This window comes from Staurois parvus, unplaced genomic scaffold (genome assembly GCF_062004578.1).
Source record: "Staurois parvus isolate SC_StPar_1 unplaced genomic scaffold, SC_StPar_1.0 ptg000414l, whole genome shotgun sequence".
In the NCBI taxonomy this organism is placed as follows: Eukaryota; Metazoa; Chordata; class Amphibia; order Anura; family Ranidae; genus Staurois; species Staurois parvus.
In genome coordinates, this window is record NW_028318210.1 from 4,721,879 (window position 1) to 4,739,882 (window position 18,004).

An 18,004-nucleotide genomic window follows, 5' to 3' on the forward strand; every position below is an offset into this window, starting at 1 on the left:
GGCTACCATTATTTATCATTCTCTGGATGCTAGATGCCTGGCTGTTATGCTGACCCTCTTGCTTCAATACCTTGAGTTACTTACCCAGTATGTATGCAAGTTACCTGGTTCAGGGATCCTTTGGACACCTTAACAATTCACTCTCATTACAGAGAAGATAGTAGGCCCACCTACACACCATTCTAGAGTACAGGTCATCTGATTGCAAAGCAAATCGACCAGTAATAGGAGCATGACCACATATTGCACAGCCTTATTGCTGTAATGATGCAGAGGATCCTTGGTAACAGAAGGTCACTGAGCAAATGGGCCAGTCAATGAGAATAACCTAAATTGCTACCATGCTTGGCTTTTTCCAAGTCTTGCATCATAATAGATGTATCTTAGACATAGTTAAGTCCAGGTTAAATTCTGCCTTAAGACTACACAGTGCATCAATATAGCTGTGAACCATATGATTACAAAGAGTCATGTTTGCCTTCCTGGTCCAGATGACTTGTACTATGGAAGGGAGTGTAGATGGGAGTGAATCTGCTGCCCTCTTTGAACCTGTCACTAATTCACCTTCTTTACAAAGGATCCCTTTACCAGAGAATGGATGCTTTGGTTTATTTAGTGGCTCAAATTGGCCATACACAGTGAACATCCATTCACCTTTGTTCAGCCAGATTTGCTGTGAATCTGCATTTGGCCAAACTTTTTTTTAAGTTCTAGAAGATCATTAAAGTTAAAAAGTATTTCATTAATTTGTCTGCAAATATTTTGGCTTGTAGCAGATAGATGAGCTGCATGAATGATGGTTCAGTTCTCAAAATAGGTAAGTAGACTTGTGCTCTTTCAAATGGAATACAGTACTATATCTGAGCATTCAAAGCCATGTAATAAAGTGCAGTGAAATTAATATTAATTAAATAAAAAACATCATTGTTATCTGACACATGTTTATGTATCAAGTTAAACCACTATGAGTCTATGTAGGATACATAGTAATGGGGGAGTGAGAGGATTTGTGAGTTATCCATAGCCATAAAAATACTGTATGGTACTTTGTTAAAAATTATAACTGTGCGTTCTTGTATTGGTATAAACTGAGAAAGCAGTTTATAACATAAGGGACTGTGAAAACTGGTAAAAGAAAATTAGTTGTTGTGCCTTTCAGGCCTTAGACTTTTTGACTTTTTATTTGAAGGATAAAATAAAAAAGAAACCATCAGAATGTTAGTTAACAAGGTTTCTATTTTCCCAATGCTCCAATATATAAATCAATCCTTATGTGTACAGGAATAAAGGACCATAATACAAGAGCCTTAGGGTTGTGCTTATATAGTTAATAGCTTTTGCTGTTTGTGGATTTAGATGCCGTCTGAAGAATGTAGAACCTCCCAATATGGATGCTGCTTTGACAACATCAGAAAAGCTTCTGGTCCCCTGGGTGAAGGATGTCACAGTAAACCCAGTTATCGTAAGTGCACTCTGACTGCCCAGGAGTTACTATCTGTTCTTCATTAAAACGCACTATGGTAAACTATGCACAAGACAGGGACACCCAGGATCAGTTTCACACTTTTATTCAGCAAGGCAGCAAATAAACAATTTCAATGCAGGATGGCTTTGCAAAGCAAGTCATAGCATAAAACAAACAAAACATCTACTTGCCCAAACCACTAACTAAACTCATGTCATTTCCTGGCTATATGAATACTTTAGTGTCCACAGCTTAGGCAAAGGTTCACTTTCATAAGAATAGTCTTTTAGGTGTTGTGAGAGAAACAATTTACATTTATTCTAGAGCATCAGATATCAAAGGTATTTATCAAATTTTCAGCAAGCTGAAGTTTTTTTTCCCCAAGCATGAAATCAACTGTAAAATGATAGCCCAGTTTGTGCAGAATGCAAAGATTGTGCTACAGGAGTATCCCAAACAATGCACATATCAGAGGTAAACTACAGAGTTGAACCTTTGCTTACACTAGCCTTGTGTGCACCAAATGACTCTAAATGGTCATATTCATATTCTAATCTTATTTCTGCCAGCATATCCAACAATGTGTCTTCTATCAAGTGCTCTGGGCCCTTGCAGTGACTGGACTACTCGCTGGTACTTTGTCGCAGATGTTGGCAAATGTAATCGTTTTTGGTACGGTGGTTGCCACGGCAATAAAAATAATTTTGGCAGTGAAGAGGAATGCGTTAACGCTTGCCAAAAAATCTCAGGGAGGACAACTGGAATAGAATATCGATACCGTAAGAGGGGAATGAAGTGGGATCGCTTATCACATGAAAACCCAGGAGTTGATGAATCTGTAGGTTTGGGACATGTGCCAGGAGGACAACATCGAGGAATTGTTAAAACTCTTGATGGAGACACAGAAGGCCGTATTCTTGCTGGGCATGATTTGGATGAGAGCAGTATAGATTACAGAATATCTGGTCCATCCACTGATCAAAGCCAATATGCACCCAAAGTAGAAGACACATCTCGCCATTCTTCCCTTTACAGGTATTTTATCCTAAGTTTTTTCTTTTATTATACAGAAGGAGGGAGACTGTAAGGCATGTAATAATATTGTACAACAGAGGTGTCCAACCTGTGCCCCAAGACAGCTATGAATGTGGCCCAACACAAAATCCTAAACCTACTTAAAAATGTTGATTTTTTTTTTTAATTTCTTGTAAAATTGCTAAGTGAACACATGCAACCAGAGAAAAAAAAAATTGACAGTGTCCCTTTACTGGACTTTTATACGTTTTATCTTCCCAAAGAAAAATATCCATCTCTTCACAATCACACCTTGTTCAGATCATCAGTTTTCAGCAGCATCTATATTTTGGAGCAGCTATTTTCCAGGGTGAAGCACACGAAGGCAAAATTCTAACCAAAATATCTGTTGGTCACTTTGGAAATTCATTGTGAAAGGCTACTACATCCATCAAACCAGATATTGATGTGTTAGTTTACAAACAACAGAGTCAAATATTGCATTCATTTTGTTTCCCTCTTTTACTTCTATAATAAAAAATAATTTTAATAAAAGGAAGTTTTATAACTCAGATGGGGACATTACCTATATCAGTGTTCATTAACTGAAAATCAGTTAGCAATCTCTCTTCCAATGTGGCCCAGGACAGTTAAAAGGTTGGATACACCTGTTGTACAGATTACTAAGATGCACAAAACACAATATATTTCAACTCACTCTACGTTTTGCTTGATATAACTGTGAGGGTGATCTATCCTTATATAGTTTTTTTGTGACATCTAAAGTCCATTTTCCTTTACCTCTTAGAATAATCTTGAACAAGGCAGAATCATCATCTATGGAGTCATTGATTGGACAAACTGTCCGTCTGCTGTGCAGAGTGAGTGATTACCCTTTCCCCAGGGTGGAATGGCAGAAAGATGGAAGTCCTGTGTCCTCAACCAGGTCAGTTTTTTTTTTCATAACTCGGTGATACAGTAATTCTATGTTGAATAAAGCAGTCGGGTAAAACAGCACCAAACATTAACTAAACAGCAATATGAATCCTGTGGGTTGTAACTGCTTTTTTGCAAACTTTTTGTACCTGACTGCTGGTAATATTCACTTGTGATCCAGTACCTATTCTAATTCTTACCCCCTTAAACATTTCTAGTGTACAAAAGGTTGACATAAAAATTATTAAAAAAAAAGGCTTCAGTAGACTTCTAACAAGTTTCAGTAGATAAAGCTTGCTAAAAGCCTTCTAAGTGTTTGTTCTGGAATGGAACTTCAGGGGGCGTTAAAGTACTGTATATGCATAGTTAGAGAGATACAGGGGTTGTCATTGCTTGTATCCTTTTCAAAGGTTAATTGGTTGTTATGCTGACCCTTTATCTTTAAAAAATGTATGCACATATGGAGTTTTGATTTTCCTGAGTTGCATTTGCCTCCAGGTCAGTGGCACAAAATATTAATGTCAGAAATGCAAGTTATTAAAATCAGTGGGTCATCAATACTCTAAATCTAATGTTCTTCAGACTAGTACTAAAAGGATAACATTAAACAGAGAACATATGTATGAGGCCTAAAGCTATTTACCATTAGCTTGTGATCTCTACTTCAAAAAAAAGCTTCATGTACAGCAAGTATTTACAAAGCATTTATGAAAGGTTCAGGATGCTGCCCGAAGCTCTTAAAACAATTGTATAGTGTCTCTGTACATACCTGTGATTGGTTATTAAGATTGCACATGATAGGGATGAGTCAACAGTAGGGCATGTGAGCCAAAAGGTAGCATGCCAAAGCTGGTGAACATGGATGATGGTCACTTTTCTTTTAATATAGAGTGCCTAGGTTTTGGGGATCTCAGGGAGCACTAGACGGGACAAAGGTACACATGCAGGCATACTCCTGTATCTGAATATTTGTTCTGGGTCAGTTCCTTTAAGATATTTTTTTATTTGCTGCATGAGGTTAACCCATTTTATATCAAATAAACAGTATATAATGGACAAATAAAACAAGCATATTTCCCTGTTGCCATTCCCAAAAAGTCAAATGAACATTTTACTGACCTTATGGTTTTCTTCTAGGCACACCTACCAATCAGACAGCTCTCTTGTGATCAACAATGTCCAAGCTGAAGATGCCGGAACCTACACCTGTATGGTTTCAAATGGCAACCATAAAGAAACACACACAGTGCGGCTTCAAGTGAGGGGTGTGTTTATTAATTGCCACCTACTACTCTGTTACACTATATAGGAACAGTATCAAATTTCAAAAATATAATTTTCATAGAATTCCCAAATGTAGGTAAACAAAAGGTTATATTAACAATTGCCCAACTCAGCTTGAAAATATTTATTTGTTATGTCAATCTCTGTGGTCTATTTCTTTACACAGTTTATTGAACCTTTTTCAGAATTTTTAAAGTTGTGATGAGGTTTCATTTTAGATGTAACTCAGATTAGCAGACGTCATGACAACATCATGACACAGCCCACTACACATAACAATTAAGCTTTGTGGCTTTGCAGGAACTGTGACACATGAAGGTCGTAAAACACATGAAATTGCCAGAGGGAGAAATGAAGATGTTCGAAGGGCAGGCTCTTCTACTGCTCATGTGTTAAGAGAAAATTTGCACAGTAGTCATTCTGTGCACTCTGGGAGAAGGTAAGCGAGCTGTATACTAATCCAACAATTTTGAAATTATCCTTGCCAATGAAAAAACGTTTTACTTTAACAAGGTAGTGCAAAGAGAAATTACATTATCTACAAGTGCAGTAAGCCTACCTTTCCAAAGTTTCCTGAAGCATGAAATAAGAATTCACTACAGAGAACGACAGCATTTGACTATTATTTTTTTTATAAATAATAAAATAAGTATTTTTTCCTCCTTATGTTTAGGACATCTGTGACTGGTCCCATTGAGGTGGAAGCAAATCTTGGTCATCGGGCACGATTATCTTGTCATTTGCACATATCTCCCAGTACAATGGTAGAATGGCAAAAAGATGGACTGCCCTTGCCTTCCGCAAGGTAAAATGACAAAACTAGTTGTCTGAAAAAGCTTATATTGAGAATATTTGTAATAAATGATGAACCAAAAATTCTTGATCAGTTTTTCTTTACAAAAAAGTGCCCAGTAAGCCAAATACCTTCTTTTGGCCTATTCCAAGGGCTTGGTATATGTAGCTGCAACAACCAGCTGCTGATGAGCCTGCCTAAAAGTTGCATTTAAAACAACCCTGTACCAGTACGAATGCACAGTACCAGGTGGGGTACCATGTGCATGGGGTACTATGAAAGTCAATTTATTCTGTCTTTTTTTTCTGTATGACTTCTATAGATAGGACAAGCTATCCCCCCCCCCTTTTTTTTAACCCTTTCTGTAAGTGTTTTTGACAATACTCTCTTCCTTGCTTGGTTATGAATTTAAACAATTTGTTATTGAAACTAAGCTTTCTTTTTAGGTACATATTAAAATGTTTGCTATTACCTGACTCATATATTCCAGATACAGAAAACAAGCAGATGGTTCACTGGTGATCAGTCGTGTAAGCTCAGAAGATGCTGGATTGTATACATGTGCCACTACTAATGGACATCGCAGAGACTTTAAACAAATCCAATTAAAAATCAGAGGTTAGTCAGACATTCTACTTTTTGCAAACTTGTACAGGGCAGATGTCCTGCAAATGCAGATGTCCTTGAGATCACAAATATAGCTATTTACACCTGTTTCTACAGGTAAAATTTAGTGATTTCTGGTAGCAGAGGAACAACTGTGATAGGGCTATTTCAGTTGCCTCGTACCAAGAAAATCCACCTTAAGTGGTCCATGGTTATGTGCATTGGTAATGTAATGCTTAGTTGTATAATTGTCTTTACTGGTTTGAGTTTATTGCAAGAAAATTCCTGTTGAATTCAGATGAGGTAGTGAGAAATGTCTCTAATTCTACAGGGGAACTAAAAATCACTGAGCCGCCCAGTGGTGTCACTGTGTTAGAAGGTGAAGAGGCTTCATTGAAATGTATAGTGAAAGGTGACAATATCAATGTTCAGTGGTCAAGGTGAGTTATATTTCTTATTGCTAATTTTTTAATAACCTGGTTTACCCTAACGGATAAATACTGTTACATAGTCTGGCTGAAAAAAGACAAAAGTCCGTCTAGTTCAACCATTAAAAAAACAAAAACAAACAAACAAAAAGTTATAATCCTATACCCACAGTTGTTTTGTCTCATATAGGTCAATAGGGCACGGTCAAGGCAAGCGGGATCTGCTGCCAAACATAGAGCTATTTTATGCTCAGGCACTCTTGCTCCACCACTGCTTAATTTCTTTTGGCAGCTGGCGACTTTCTGCTGAGGAAAACAATGAGAGCCCCTTCCATATTACCCTCGAGACTCCTCCCAAACTCACTTGAATTGTCTGTCTATACAATAAATTTTCTGACAAAATTCAAGACAACTAACATTGGATGTTGGCATATTGCAGCCTTATGCTTCAGGAAAGCTTCCTTGGCTTCAGCGTTCCATTAAACATTCACCTACTACTACCTGCCTTTTGGAACACTAGCTGTTCAACTGAAAAAGTTAAGGACAAATCGCCACTAGTACCTAACTATGCTCAGGAAAGTTTGGGCCAGTTTCTTCATTAGTGGAATAGACCAATCTTGTATGCCTTAACTCTTGTTCAGTTAGGGCTTTACCCCCCCACAATGTACCCCAGGTACTTTGCCTCCTTCCTACCAATTTCTCAGGGTTAATAGTGAAACCCCCCATTTTTAAAGAACCGAACACTGTTATTTTTAGCACAGATTGGGAATCCCATCTTCCCAGGGTTCAGACAATGTCATCCAGGTAGACTGAGGTGAATTTCTGGTGAGGGTAAAATAGTTTATCCATTACCCTTTGAAAGGTGGCAGTGGTAAAATGTAGTCCAAATGACATTCTTTTATGCTAAAATTGTCTCTCAGGAGTGGAGAATGAAATGGTCTCCCTGGCTTACTTGGCCAAGTGTATCTACCATTATCCCTTTGGCAAGGTGCAGCGTGGTGCTGTATTGAGCGGGTCCCAACATCTATCAGTTCATCCACCCAGGGCATGGGATACACATCAAAATTAGACACCTTGGTTGGGACCAACACAGTTGAGCTAGACCATTTACTCTGTGAATGACATTGATTACTAGCCATTAGTAAACATTATTTTACTAATGACATCACATTAGTGATCATCTCTCGCATTTGAAAGATATATTCTATCATTGTTTTTAGGGAAGTGGTATTACTATCCTATTTATCTTTCACTAAATGAAGCAATCCACAGGACCTCTGTTTATACACTAATTTAAATGGTAAACATTCTGTGGCTGCTTGGGAGAGTTCTCTTATATGGCAAATAGCAGCACAGGAAGTAAGTAATTCCAGTCCTTCCAATTTCTCTGTACTACCCTTTTAAGAGGAGTTTGTAAACCTCTCAACCAGGTCATGTCTGTGGGTAATAGATTTAAGTCGGCAGCTGTTTATTTTGGAAGAGTTTGCACAAATCTGCAATCCCCTCTAGCATAAAAGCGGTGTCCTGGTCATTCAGAATCCCCTTGAGAAATCCTGTTTTTGGCAACTTATGCATCAACTCCAGTGGAATGACCTTAGATGAAGTATTTCTGAGAGGTTCAGCCTCAGGACATCTAGTCACATAATAAAGAACTACCAGTATAGGCATCTTCGGGTCAACTTCAGCAGGGAACCAATCAGGTCCATTGCAATGCACTCAAATGGTACATCACTTATAGGTAGAGTTACCAAGTTGTTTTTAAAGTGTGACACTGCTGCAGTAAACTGGTAAATGAGGAAAGAAGCACAGTATCTCTTAAACATAGCCTTCAGCCCCAGCCAGTAGAGCTGATCAGGGGCTTCATCAGGTCCAGACCGGGACAAAAAATTCAGATACCCCAGTCTCTATTCTCCCACTGAATCAGAACAATGCAGTCAACATAGCAACCAGGCAACTAACATTTCAGAAAAAAAAATGAGTAACAGCTTCTCTGTTTCATGTCAGGTTTGCTTTACATTGGCTGTTGTTAACTTCAATTAGTAATAATAAGATGAGGAAGCAGTTCAGGAATAGTGTCAATGTTCCTTATCCCTGTGTGATGCTTTTCTCTGCCAGTCCCCCCTCCCTGCATTCTGAATTTCCAAGACTCCCTTCCTGAACTACATGCTATCAGCCTGTTTGATGTAAGTTCTCCTCTGCTGAAATCTAACCCACAACAATCGGCAGTAGGTAAGGGAAGATGTGCTCTCTCCTTCCGGTGACTGCAGTAGAGAGCAGAGGCTCAGATCAGTTCCTCCATGCAGCTATTAACTTCCAGGATTGCTGTAACTCAGCTCTCTACAGCTTTGACCTTTCACAGAACTCATTGGGCTGGATGTACTGAAACAAGCGTGGCATGCCAAATGAGGGGGGGCAGATGATTACACACACATACATGCTTTCACTGCAATCATTGGCCAAGGGAGCATGAAAGAGGGCAGTCTACTGACTCTCAGATGCTATACACCAAAGGAGGTGTTTTCAGTGGGTAATCTCCTCTCTCCCACCCACATGCTGCTAGTGGAGGGAGAAGAGAGCAGGCTTCTCCCTCCAGCAGCAATCAAGTTCCCTTCTCGGCCGCACAGTGTGTCAGGGATAAATCCTGCTGACGTTCCTGTTACTGAGGCTAGTGTGGGACAGTTCGGCTCCAGTGCACCCCTTCCTCTTCACATAATGCTGCGCCTAGGGCACTTGTCCCTTCTTCCCACCCCTGCATGCACAAGCATAAGCAAGCTGTCTGAGTCTAGCAAGGCCCTGGCAGGATGGTGGTTCACATGCAGAGTACACTCAAAATGACTCTCACTAAAGATCAAGGCAAGTGGTACAAACTTCTTAAACTCGAAAGAATGCCCTCTGAATAACTCCAGATTGCTTTCTTCTGTAGTGGACACTGGGCCATGGTATGCCCCCAGGAGTAACACTGGTACCATAGAATATGCCCCAATCTCTGTGTAGGAGTGGACCCCTGGGGAGCTGAAGTAGATGTATCTCAGCCATCTTGTGTGCTAATGCCAGGGTTCTGCAGAGCTCCTTTCCTAGAAACTGTAGAAGACCTTGGTGTATGTGAACAAATGGGGTACTGTCATCTGGCAGGCTTGAGTAGATCCTCTACCATTGTAGTATACTGTATATCGAGTATATCTCTCCACCATGTCTACAAACTGATCTGAGGTCTTCATGACTTATTCAAGATTGCCAGGCAGGCACTTCAGATGCTGGTCCATCATGACCCACACCACCATTTGGTGACCCAACTGAGCCTCCGGCTTCAGCTATTTCTTTATTTCTCCTGCAAGGTGGTCACCTGTGTTTGTGTAGATTTCTGCTGAGCAAGTGGCTGGGTGGTGGACAAGCAGGTACTTGCTTGGTGATCTGTGACCACCTGCTTCAGGTCCAGTTGCTGCTATGCCAGGGCCTGCTGCTTCTGCACCAGAACTCTGCATGTTGGCCAGTGCCAGCTGCTTGAACAGCTCTTCTATATCTCTTCCTGTGAATTTTATAGCCTGGGCTGGTTTAACCCATGACGTACTGCTCATTTAAATGTCAGTTTTCACAATTTATACTGAAAAACAAAGGCAGAGTGCATCTAAGAGTATCAGTAGGTGAACAGGAAAACTGAAATCAAAAGCTCATCTTGGCAAATGGCTCACAAAACACTAATTTGTGTCCCAGCTGACAAGCTTACATAGCAGGAATTCACAACTAACTTCCAAGAGGTCTTCAACTACACATCCCAAGGTAGGGTGTACCGTGCTTAACAACCATACTGTTGGATAATGGGGGTCCACACCGTGCAGAGAAAGGAGGTGGATCACAATAATGTTAGATAAACGAAAGTCACAAATTTATTAAAATCGGTACAATGCAACATGTTTTCTGAAGAGGGAGCAATGCATGCTCCAAAACATGCTGAGTTTTACTGATCAGTTAGAAAAAAAGCATCCTTTTGAATACTCATCTTGGGCTTAGTTAAAGCTGAACTCTAGGCAGATATAACACACAAATAAATGCAGCTCTGTAATCATGAAAATGTCATTTCATGTAATTGTTTTTTTTAAATACAGGCATTTTAGGTACCTGAATTATTATTCTTATTAATATACAGGATTTATATAGCGCCAACAGTTCGTGCAGCGCTTTACAATATAAGGGAGAAAGTACAATTACAATACGTTTCAGTACAGAAGGAATGTGAGGGCCCTGCTCGTGGAACTTACTACCTAAAGCAATTTGACCTGGTATCAGCCTACTGCAGTCCCTGTACAGCAGGGCTGGAGTGTGAGAGGAAGAAGCAGTACAAGGAGCCAATCAGTCCATATGCTGATAGGAAGAGAGAGTGACACATTGATGAGTTTATCAATGTGCAACTTCTTTTCGCTGTCCAGTCACAGGTTTGCGTGAGTCTAGGATGATCTGGGCTCCAAGAAAGAGAGTTGAATGATGCTGGCCTTCAAACTTAGAACATCTAATGACAGAAAAAGTACAGCAGGGAAATCTCTGGACTGAAGGTAAATATTGCAGCAAAAGTAGGTTTTATTATTTTACCTTTTTTAATCATAATTTTGACTGGAGTTCTGCTGTAGGGTAGTGAAGCTAGAGCATCAGCATAACAGCCAAGCATTTAGCAATTTAATAACAAACATCAGCAGTGGTGTAGTTTTCTTCCAAATCATTAAGAATTGCTACAGTTGACATATGCCCACATGTCTGCCTCTTACAGGAATGGTGTGCCAGTGCAGCCAGATGGCAGTCACACGTATGTGTCTCATGATGGCAGCTTGATAATAAGGAACACCAAGACTGCAGATGAAGGCTCATATACATGCAATGCATACAGTGGCAGTCACTCTGTCAGTGCCAGTGCAGAAATCAAGGTGAACAGGAATAAACCAATGGGTAAGTCAGTTAAAAAATACTTATTTCCCCTTGTTTGTTGCAATTAGAAAACAGGGTAAAGGAATGCTTGAAAGAATTCAAAAACCGTTTAAGTGGACAAAATACAGCTGGTTGGCTAACCTTTGCCTCAAAAATAGGCTATTGGGGAATTGTACTGTAGTTGCCACAAGTAAAGAAGAATAATCAGTCTATAGAGGATTTGATTTTCTTTCCTTCCACCACGAGTGGAAGGAAAGAAAATCGCTTTATTCCCTATCAACACAGTCAGCGTTGATGAGGGAATGCCTCCTGCAGCTCTATTGTGTTCTGCCAGCATGGGAGGAGAGGGGGAGCCTTCTTGGTGGGCAATAAACAATGATTACTGTCAGTGGCAAGGGTGGGTCTCTCATCCATGGCTGTGATACACTGTTTAATGTATTGCAACCAGTTTCCCTCAGTGGCAAAAGCACAGGAGTGCTAGCATCCTGAGGCAGATTTAAAGGGTATGAGCCCTGCACTTCCCAGGGCAGATGTCTGGGTAGAACACAAGGGAGGCAGAATGCAAGGGATGAGACCTCAGCCTAGCTTTGCCCTCCAGAATGGGCATACCCCCAAAGAGGTCTTCAGGGACTGGGCTCTGCTGCTAGCAGACCATGGGCCTTTATCTATATAGCACCCTGCAGCTAACTAAATGCGATGGACCATGTCTCAAGGTGAGCACCTGCACAGGCGCTCCAGTCCCTGAAGCAACATTCCAGGCCAGCCCTGCATCTTTATCCAAATGAAGTCCAGGTCCAGTCCCCCCAGGCTTAACCAATAAGTCAACCAATCCAAATACTACAAAAGGGGTTCCAGTAGTTTTGATGCTGCCAGGAATCTTGATAGGAGAATCATCTCAGAAAAAAAACCTCTAAAAGAAAAAGATAAGCTTCTTTCAGTAGAGAGAAGAGTTCTATTACTTAAAGGATGAGTTCACATTTTAGACAAAAATAATAAATGCACATTTTTTTTCAGGCAAGAAAAATGTGCCTTTATTATTTTTGTCTACAGAAGCCTGGAAAGCATTGCACCAGCGATCAGTAGATAGCTGATGCCATGCAGGTCTCCTGCAGACCTGTCAGAATATCTCCTTGCCATACGGGATGTATGAGCAAGCAGATATACTGACAGGAAGATTCAATGAACTACCACGGCACTCCACAGCACTGTGGTGGTTCACTGAAAACTACAAGCCAACAGCCGCGAAGGCTGTCGAGACTTGCAGTTCATTCATTCATGGATGTCCATGAATGAATGATGCGCTGTTTTCAAATTTGACAGATAATACAAGGAGAAGTCTCCCCATGCTATCTGTCAGAAGGAGGGCGAAGGGGTGTAGGGTGGCAGCTGCGGCTATGGGAACATCTTACATGTTCCACCCTAAAAACAGGTGTAACATGTTCCCAAAGGTGAAATTATCCTTTAAGGTTACTAGCAAATATACTAATTCTAGCTGAGATTGGGAGTGGTGATATAGTTTTTTGTCAGTGTGCAATTTCCGAAAGGTAACTGCATATGACCCATGGTAAGGATTAAAGGCCCGGCATTGTATGCCTGAGAAAAAAAAGTGTAGGCTGGAGTTTCGTGTTGAATGAATGTGCAATTTATGTGCCAAATCAAAAATAAAGTGCATACCTGTGCAAATAACCTTTTATGTAACCTGATAACTACAAAAAAAAAAATTTGTTTTTTTCTATTTAGTATCTTCAGTTCAAACTGCGGACCCAAACACAGAGTGCCTTGACCACCCCGAGCTCGCCAATTGTGACCTAATTGTCTATGCTCAGCTATGTAACAATGAGTACTACAGCAGCTTCTGTTGTGCCAGCTGCTCCAAACATGGCTCAGGACACAGCCATAGACGACACAACGGCTGAGAGACTTTTCCAAAAGATGTCTTTGGTTATAACTACGACTAGGCTTAAGTGACCTTAATGCGATTTTACCTATGATTGGGCTCAATGAAAACAAAATAAATGGTGATTTTGGATCCTGTCCGGACAATGTTATAACAAACGACATACAAATGTAAAGGGCATATGTATCAAGTTTCTCAAATTGGTATTGTATTAAACAATGGATATTAATATCTGGTCAAGATAACACTATACATACACATATTCAGAGGTTATTCTAAAGCTGTTTATTAGTAAAATGAAGAGCAACAAAATTGTTAACCTTACACCCTTTGATACATAATCCCTAAAATGTACAGATTCTTAAAGCATGTATGTTGTTTTATAACAGATTTAAATTACAAAGCACTAGAGCAAGTGTGTACTTATTTTGTTGGTCTGACTTAGATTTTTTTTTTTAAACTTATTATAGAATATATTAGAACATTTTACACAACATCAACTGTAAGAGTAAACTAAGTTTATTTTGCTGACATTTCATATAAAAGAGACAAAATAAATGTATTTTTAAACCAGTTATAAAGAAAAATAAAAAAAGCCAAAATTCGCTGAATAGCATAAGAAATATAGTTGGGCATCCCACCATTTTGATCGCATGTGGCCATTGTTAAAACACTGCTATGATAGGTTCTAAAGCCCAAAATGAAAAGATAGCTTGTGCCTCATAGGCAAGTGTGCTGCCCACAGCAGCCATATGTCATTATGGCTGTTTTGGTATAGGATTAAAAATGAAGAAAATAATTAAATTGTTGCTTTGGACATAATTTACACTTTTATATATCAAGCTCAAACTTTTCTTTTAAACTTGTATTTTACTGTGGGTGTATCCATTGTAATTGTTGTCTAGATGATTCTGGAAGTAAAGGGTGATAATCAGATTGCCAGCAGACATACCAATTTGGCCATTTTTGCCTTGGGTGGCTTCAATTGGCCAGAGTGGTTTACTATTATGGTTGGTTAGCACAAGGTCTGAGGGTTATGTTAAAGTTCTGCAGTAATGTGTGGCTAAAATGCAAAATTTGCTGAAGCAGTGGTCTTACTATAGATGAAGATAATAACCTGACCATCTGACATTGCAGCAGTAATAACCCATGGCCAGCATAACAGGCTGCAAACAAAAAGTGGACCTATTCTTTAGTAAATGGAGGGGCTCGCTTGGGGGTTACGGGGGTGTAACAGTGTAAATAATATAGGCCACAGGTGTCAAACTGGCGGCCCTCCAGCTGTTGCCAAACTACAAGTCCTATGAGGCATTACAAGATTGACAGTTATAAGCATGACTCCCAAAGGTAGAAGCATGATGGGACTTGTAGTTTCCAAACAGCTGGAGGGCCGCCAGTTTGACACCCCTGATATAGGCAGTTAAACTGATACACTCTATAATTGCAGAAACATAACTCAAGGTTGGTGTTAATGTAGGTAGCATTAAAATATGGCTTTTGTGCAGATGTCCTTATTAAGTTTTCTTTATAGGAATAAATTGTGCCTATAAATATGTAGTGTAAGCAAAGGCAGTCAGTAGAGGTTCATACTAGTAATATAATTCTATTTAATGATAATTTAGTGAGAAAGTACAATGTTGATGCACAGTGGCAACATACACCAAGCAATAGTTTTCCTTAATACATACTGAATTCAGGACTATGTAATGTTATCTCGGTATAAGGACTCATGTATACAGAAAGGCTCAATACACATACAATTATGGTTGCACCTCACAGAGACACATTACTGTGCATTTTAGAACTTTTTAAAAACAGTCACAACTTTGCCATGTATTTGACTAGTGTGCGATAAAACTGCACACAGCACAAACAGCTAGGCATCTACCAAAATAAGTAACTCACACTTGATTCTTGATAATTCCAATAATAAATGCATTAACATGTATTTAAAACATTTACTAATAACTATTTTTACTGGATTTACAAACCTTATGTAAGAAATGCATTATAGAGCATGACACTTTAGACAATGTTTATACATATTAATAAAAACTGTACATGTTCGTGTCCTTTCACAGCATGCTGCACATAAAAATACACTGGAAATGCATGTGCAGTAATGTGCATGCATTTTATGCACAGTGCTTTGCGTTTATATACATCACTCTGTGTTGCTGTGTAAACAAGCACATAGAATACCATTATTTTTTGTGTGCCCTTTGCAATGACCTGTGTTTATCTAGTGCAGAAAAATGCAGGTAACTGGACATGAAAAATACTAACACTGGCCATAAATGGGTAGAATTTCAAACAAAAGGGAACGTTCCGCTTTAAGTCTTTGTCCCCCGCTCCAGATTAAGAATTGACACCTTTGGGGAGTGGGTTCCCGAATTTGACAAGCACCCACTCCCACTGCGACCGCCTAGGCGATCAGAAGCGGAAGTTGTCCTCCCTCCCCGTAGTCTTCTGGAACACGTGACAGGTCCCAGAACACTACGGGGCCATTCAAAAAGCACAGTGCTACTCGTGCATGCGCAGTGGGCACCCGGCTGTGAAGCCGCAAACTGTCACAACCGGGTGCCTACACTGAAGATGCCGGCGCCAGGGAGAGAAGAAGGCCAGTGAAACCAGCCGTGGTGAGGACACCCCTGGACCGAGGGACAGGTAACTGGCTGTATTTTAAAAGTCAGCAGCCACAGTTTTTGTAGCTTCTGATTTTTTTTTTTCCAGGTGGAACTCCGCTTTAAGAAAAGAATGTTCTAAAAGTTTGTTAATTTTTCTAATCAATAGTGGTTCAAATCGACACTGGTTTTTGACCATAATATTCAGAAAATTCAAAGGAGCAGAATGAAAAATGTTTCTCAAATGATAGAATTTTCGGTAAAGTCCATTCATTACAAAATCAAATGTTAAAAGCAAATGAAGTCTTTCAAACAACATTTGAATGTTCTGAGAATTTTCATTTGAAATTCTATCCATCTATGGCCAGCTTAAAAGAACAGTGTAGATAAAATTATTGTAGCATACCTTTCAAATCCAATGCAGCCAAATCTGTGCAGAAACCTCTCAGAAGCTCTACAAATTAAACATGAACAGTTGCTGATATGGCTTTTACAGTCTTACTAAAACAATGATAAGCTAAATTAATCTAAGTATTAAAATATATAATTATTGTAAATGTATGTAATTTGGCTATTTTTGGTCTGAATAGGGATAATAAAAATAAAATGCCATCTCCACTTACTATAGTTACATTGCATATAAATATTCAATTTGAATAAAAGCACAATTCTATCATTAAAGTACACTTGTACAAGCCATGTTGTATGCCAGCAGTAACTGTGTATAGTTATTTTGAGGGCACAGAGATACAAATATGTACTACGCAGTGTAGACTATACATACTATGCTCAACCCATGTATCTAGTACATTTGCTTTCAACTGCAGTTTAAAATACTTGCTGTATGATAGTCCTCTTAATACACAATTTAGCTTAAAATAAAATGACTAGTAGCGTGAATGTAATATTTTGGATGCAACATGTCACTACAGAATCTCAAGACATTTTACACTGGAAAACAAAATAAATATAATTAACATTCAGCATTAGAACAGATTGTTTAATTCAAGCTCGTCTCCTAAAGTAAAATATCTACATTTGTTTATTATGCAGAATGTAAGGGAAATGGTGTTCAGTTTTAATATAGGTGTATGATAATCTAATATACATAACATTGTTGGTTTAAGAATGTATTTACTATGTGTTTTAAAGCAAGGTTTTAAAGCAAAGCTATATCTTAAATATACATTGTTCTTTCAGGAAATGTGATTTTGTAATATCTATACTGTATATGTGTAAACATTTTAATAACTTGAAACAACCATTTTAAAATTCAGGTGTTCCAACCGTTATGAAATTTGAAAATCAAATTTGATCAGAGCATTGGCTTGCACTGTGGGAGGGGGTTGGTTTTCATTGGTTCAGACGCAAGGCAGCACAGCCCCTTCTTTGGAAACAGGCTGAACATGGGTTTAGTCTGTTTCTAGTCCTGAACAAGTTCTACTATGCCATGTTTGTTAGCATCACTGAGTAACAGTTCCTTTTTTTATACAATGAGGGCTAAATTCAGAATGTCTATAGACTGCAAGAAATCTTTCTATAAAATATATACAGCCCATTTATGTTTGTACCAGCCCTGATCTTAGAAGTGGCAGACATTTTAGCAAATGTCAACACTGCCGCTAGCCGTGCTGTGCTTTGTGAATGGTCCCACAGCCTTCTGAGTCCAGTGACGTGTCCCAGAAGGTTGCAGAGAGGGGGGGGGGGGAGGGGGTTATGGGAGAACTTCTGGTGGAACTTTGCCTTTAGAGTGAAGTTCTGCTTTAATACAAAACACATTTTAATTAATTTGCACTGTCTTTGCTTCTAGCCTAGAATGTTATCTGTGCTAACTTTCCCTTTTTATCTCATATGTTAGATCTTTGCATACACTAAAGTTCAGGAAAGCTAAAAATTCATCCTTGCAGTGAAGTTATGCCCACACATGGATAGATTAACTGCTTATTTACTCTAGGGGTACAGTAACAACAGATTTACTTACCTGATCTCCTGCTGCCCTGGCAGACAGTGCTCCCCTTTGCTTCCTTAGTGGACAGCCTGATG

General features: G+C 39.3%; 1 protein-coding gene across 5 annotated transcripts in view; it reads left to right on the top strand.

The window, feature by feature from the left end:
* Positions 1-16,944, top strand: part of PAPLN (papilin, proteoglycan like sulfated glycoprotein) — a 149,165-nt gene extending 132,221 nt beyond the window's left edge. For all 5 annotated transcript variants that reach the window (XM_089686871.1, XM_089686872.1, XM_089686870.1 and 2 more), the window contains 10 exons: positions 1,357-1,462; positions 2,035-2,500; positions 3,288-3,425; positions 4,553-4,680; positions 5,000-5,138; positions 5,373-5,504; positions 5,983-6,110; positions 6,430-6,538; positions 11,286-11,461; positions 13,181-16,944. In XM_089686871.1, the coding sequence (XP_089542997.1) occupies positions 1,357-1,462; positions 2,035-2,500; positions 3,288-3,425; positions 4,553-4,680; positions 5,000-5,138; positions 5,373-5,504; positions 5,983-6,110; positions 6,430-6,538; positions 11,286-11,461; positions 13,181-13,356 (1,698 nt within the window). In that variant the 3' untranslated portion in view covers positions 13,357-16,944. The remainder of the gene's footprint in view (positions 1-1,356; positions 1,463-2,034; positions 2,501-3,287; positions 3,426-4,552; positions 4,681-4,999; positions 5,139-5,372; positions 5,505-5,982; positions 6,111-6,429; positions 6,539-11,285; positions 11,462-13,180) is intronic.
* The last annotated feature ends 1,060 nt before the right edge of the window (positions 16,945-18,004 follow it).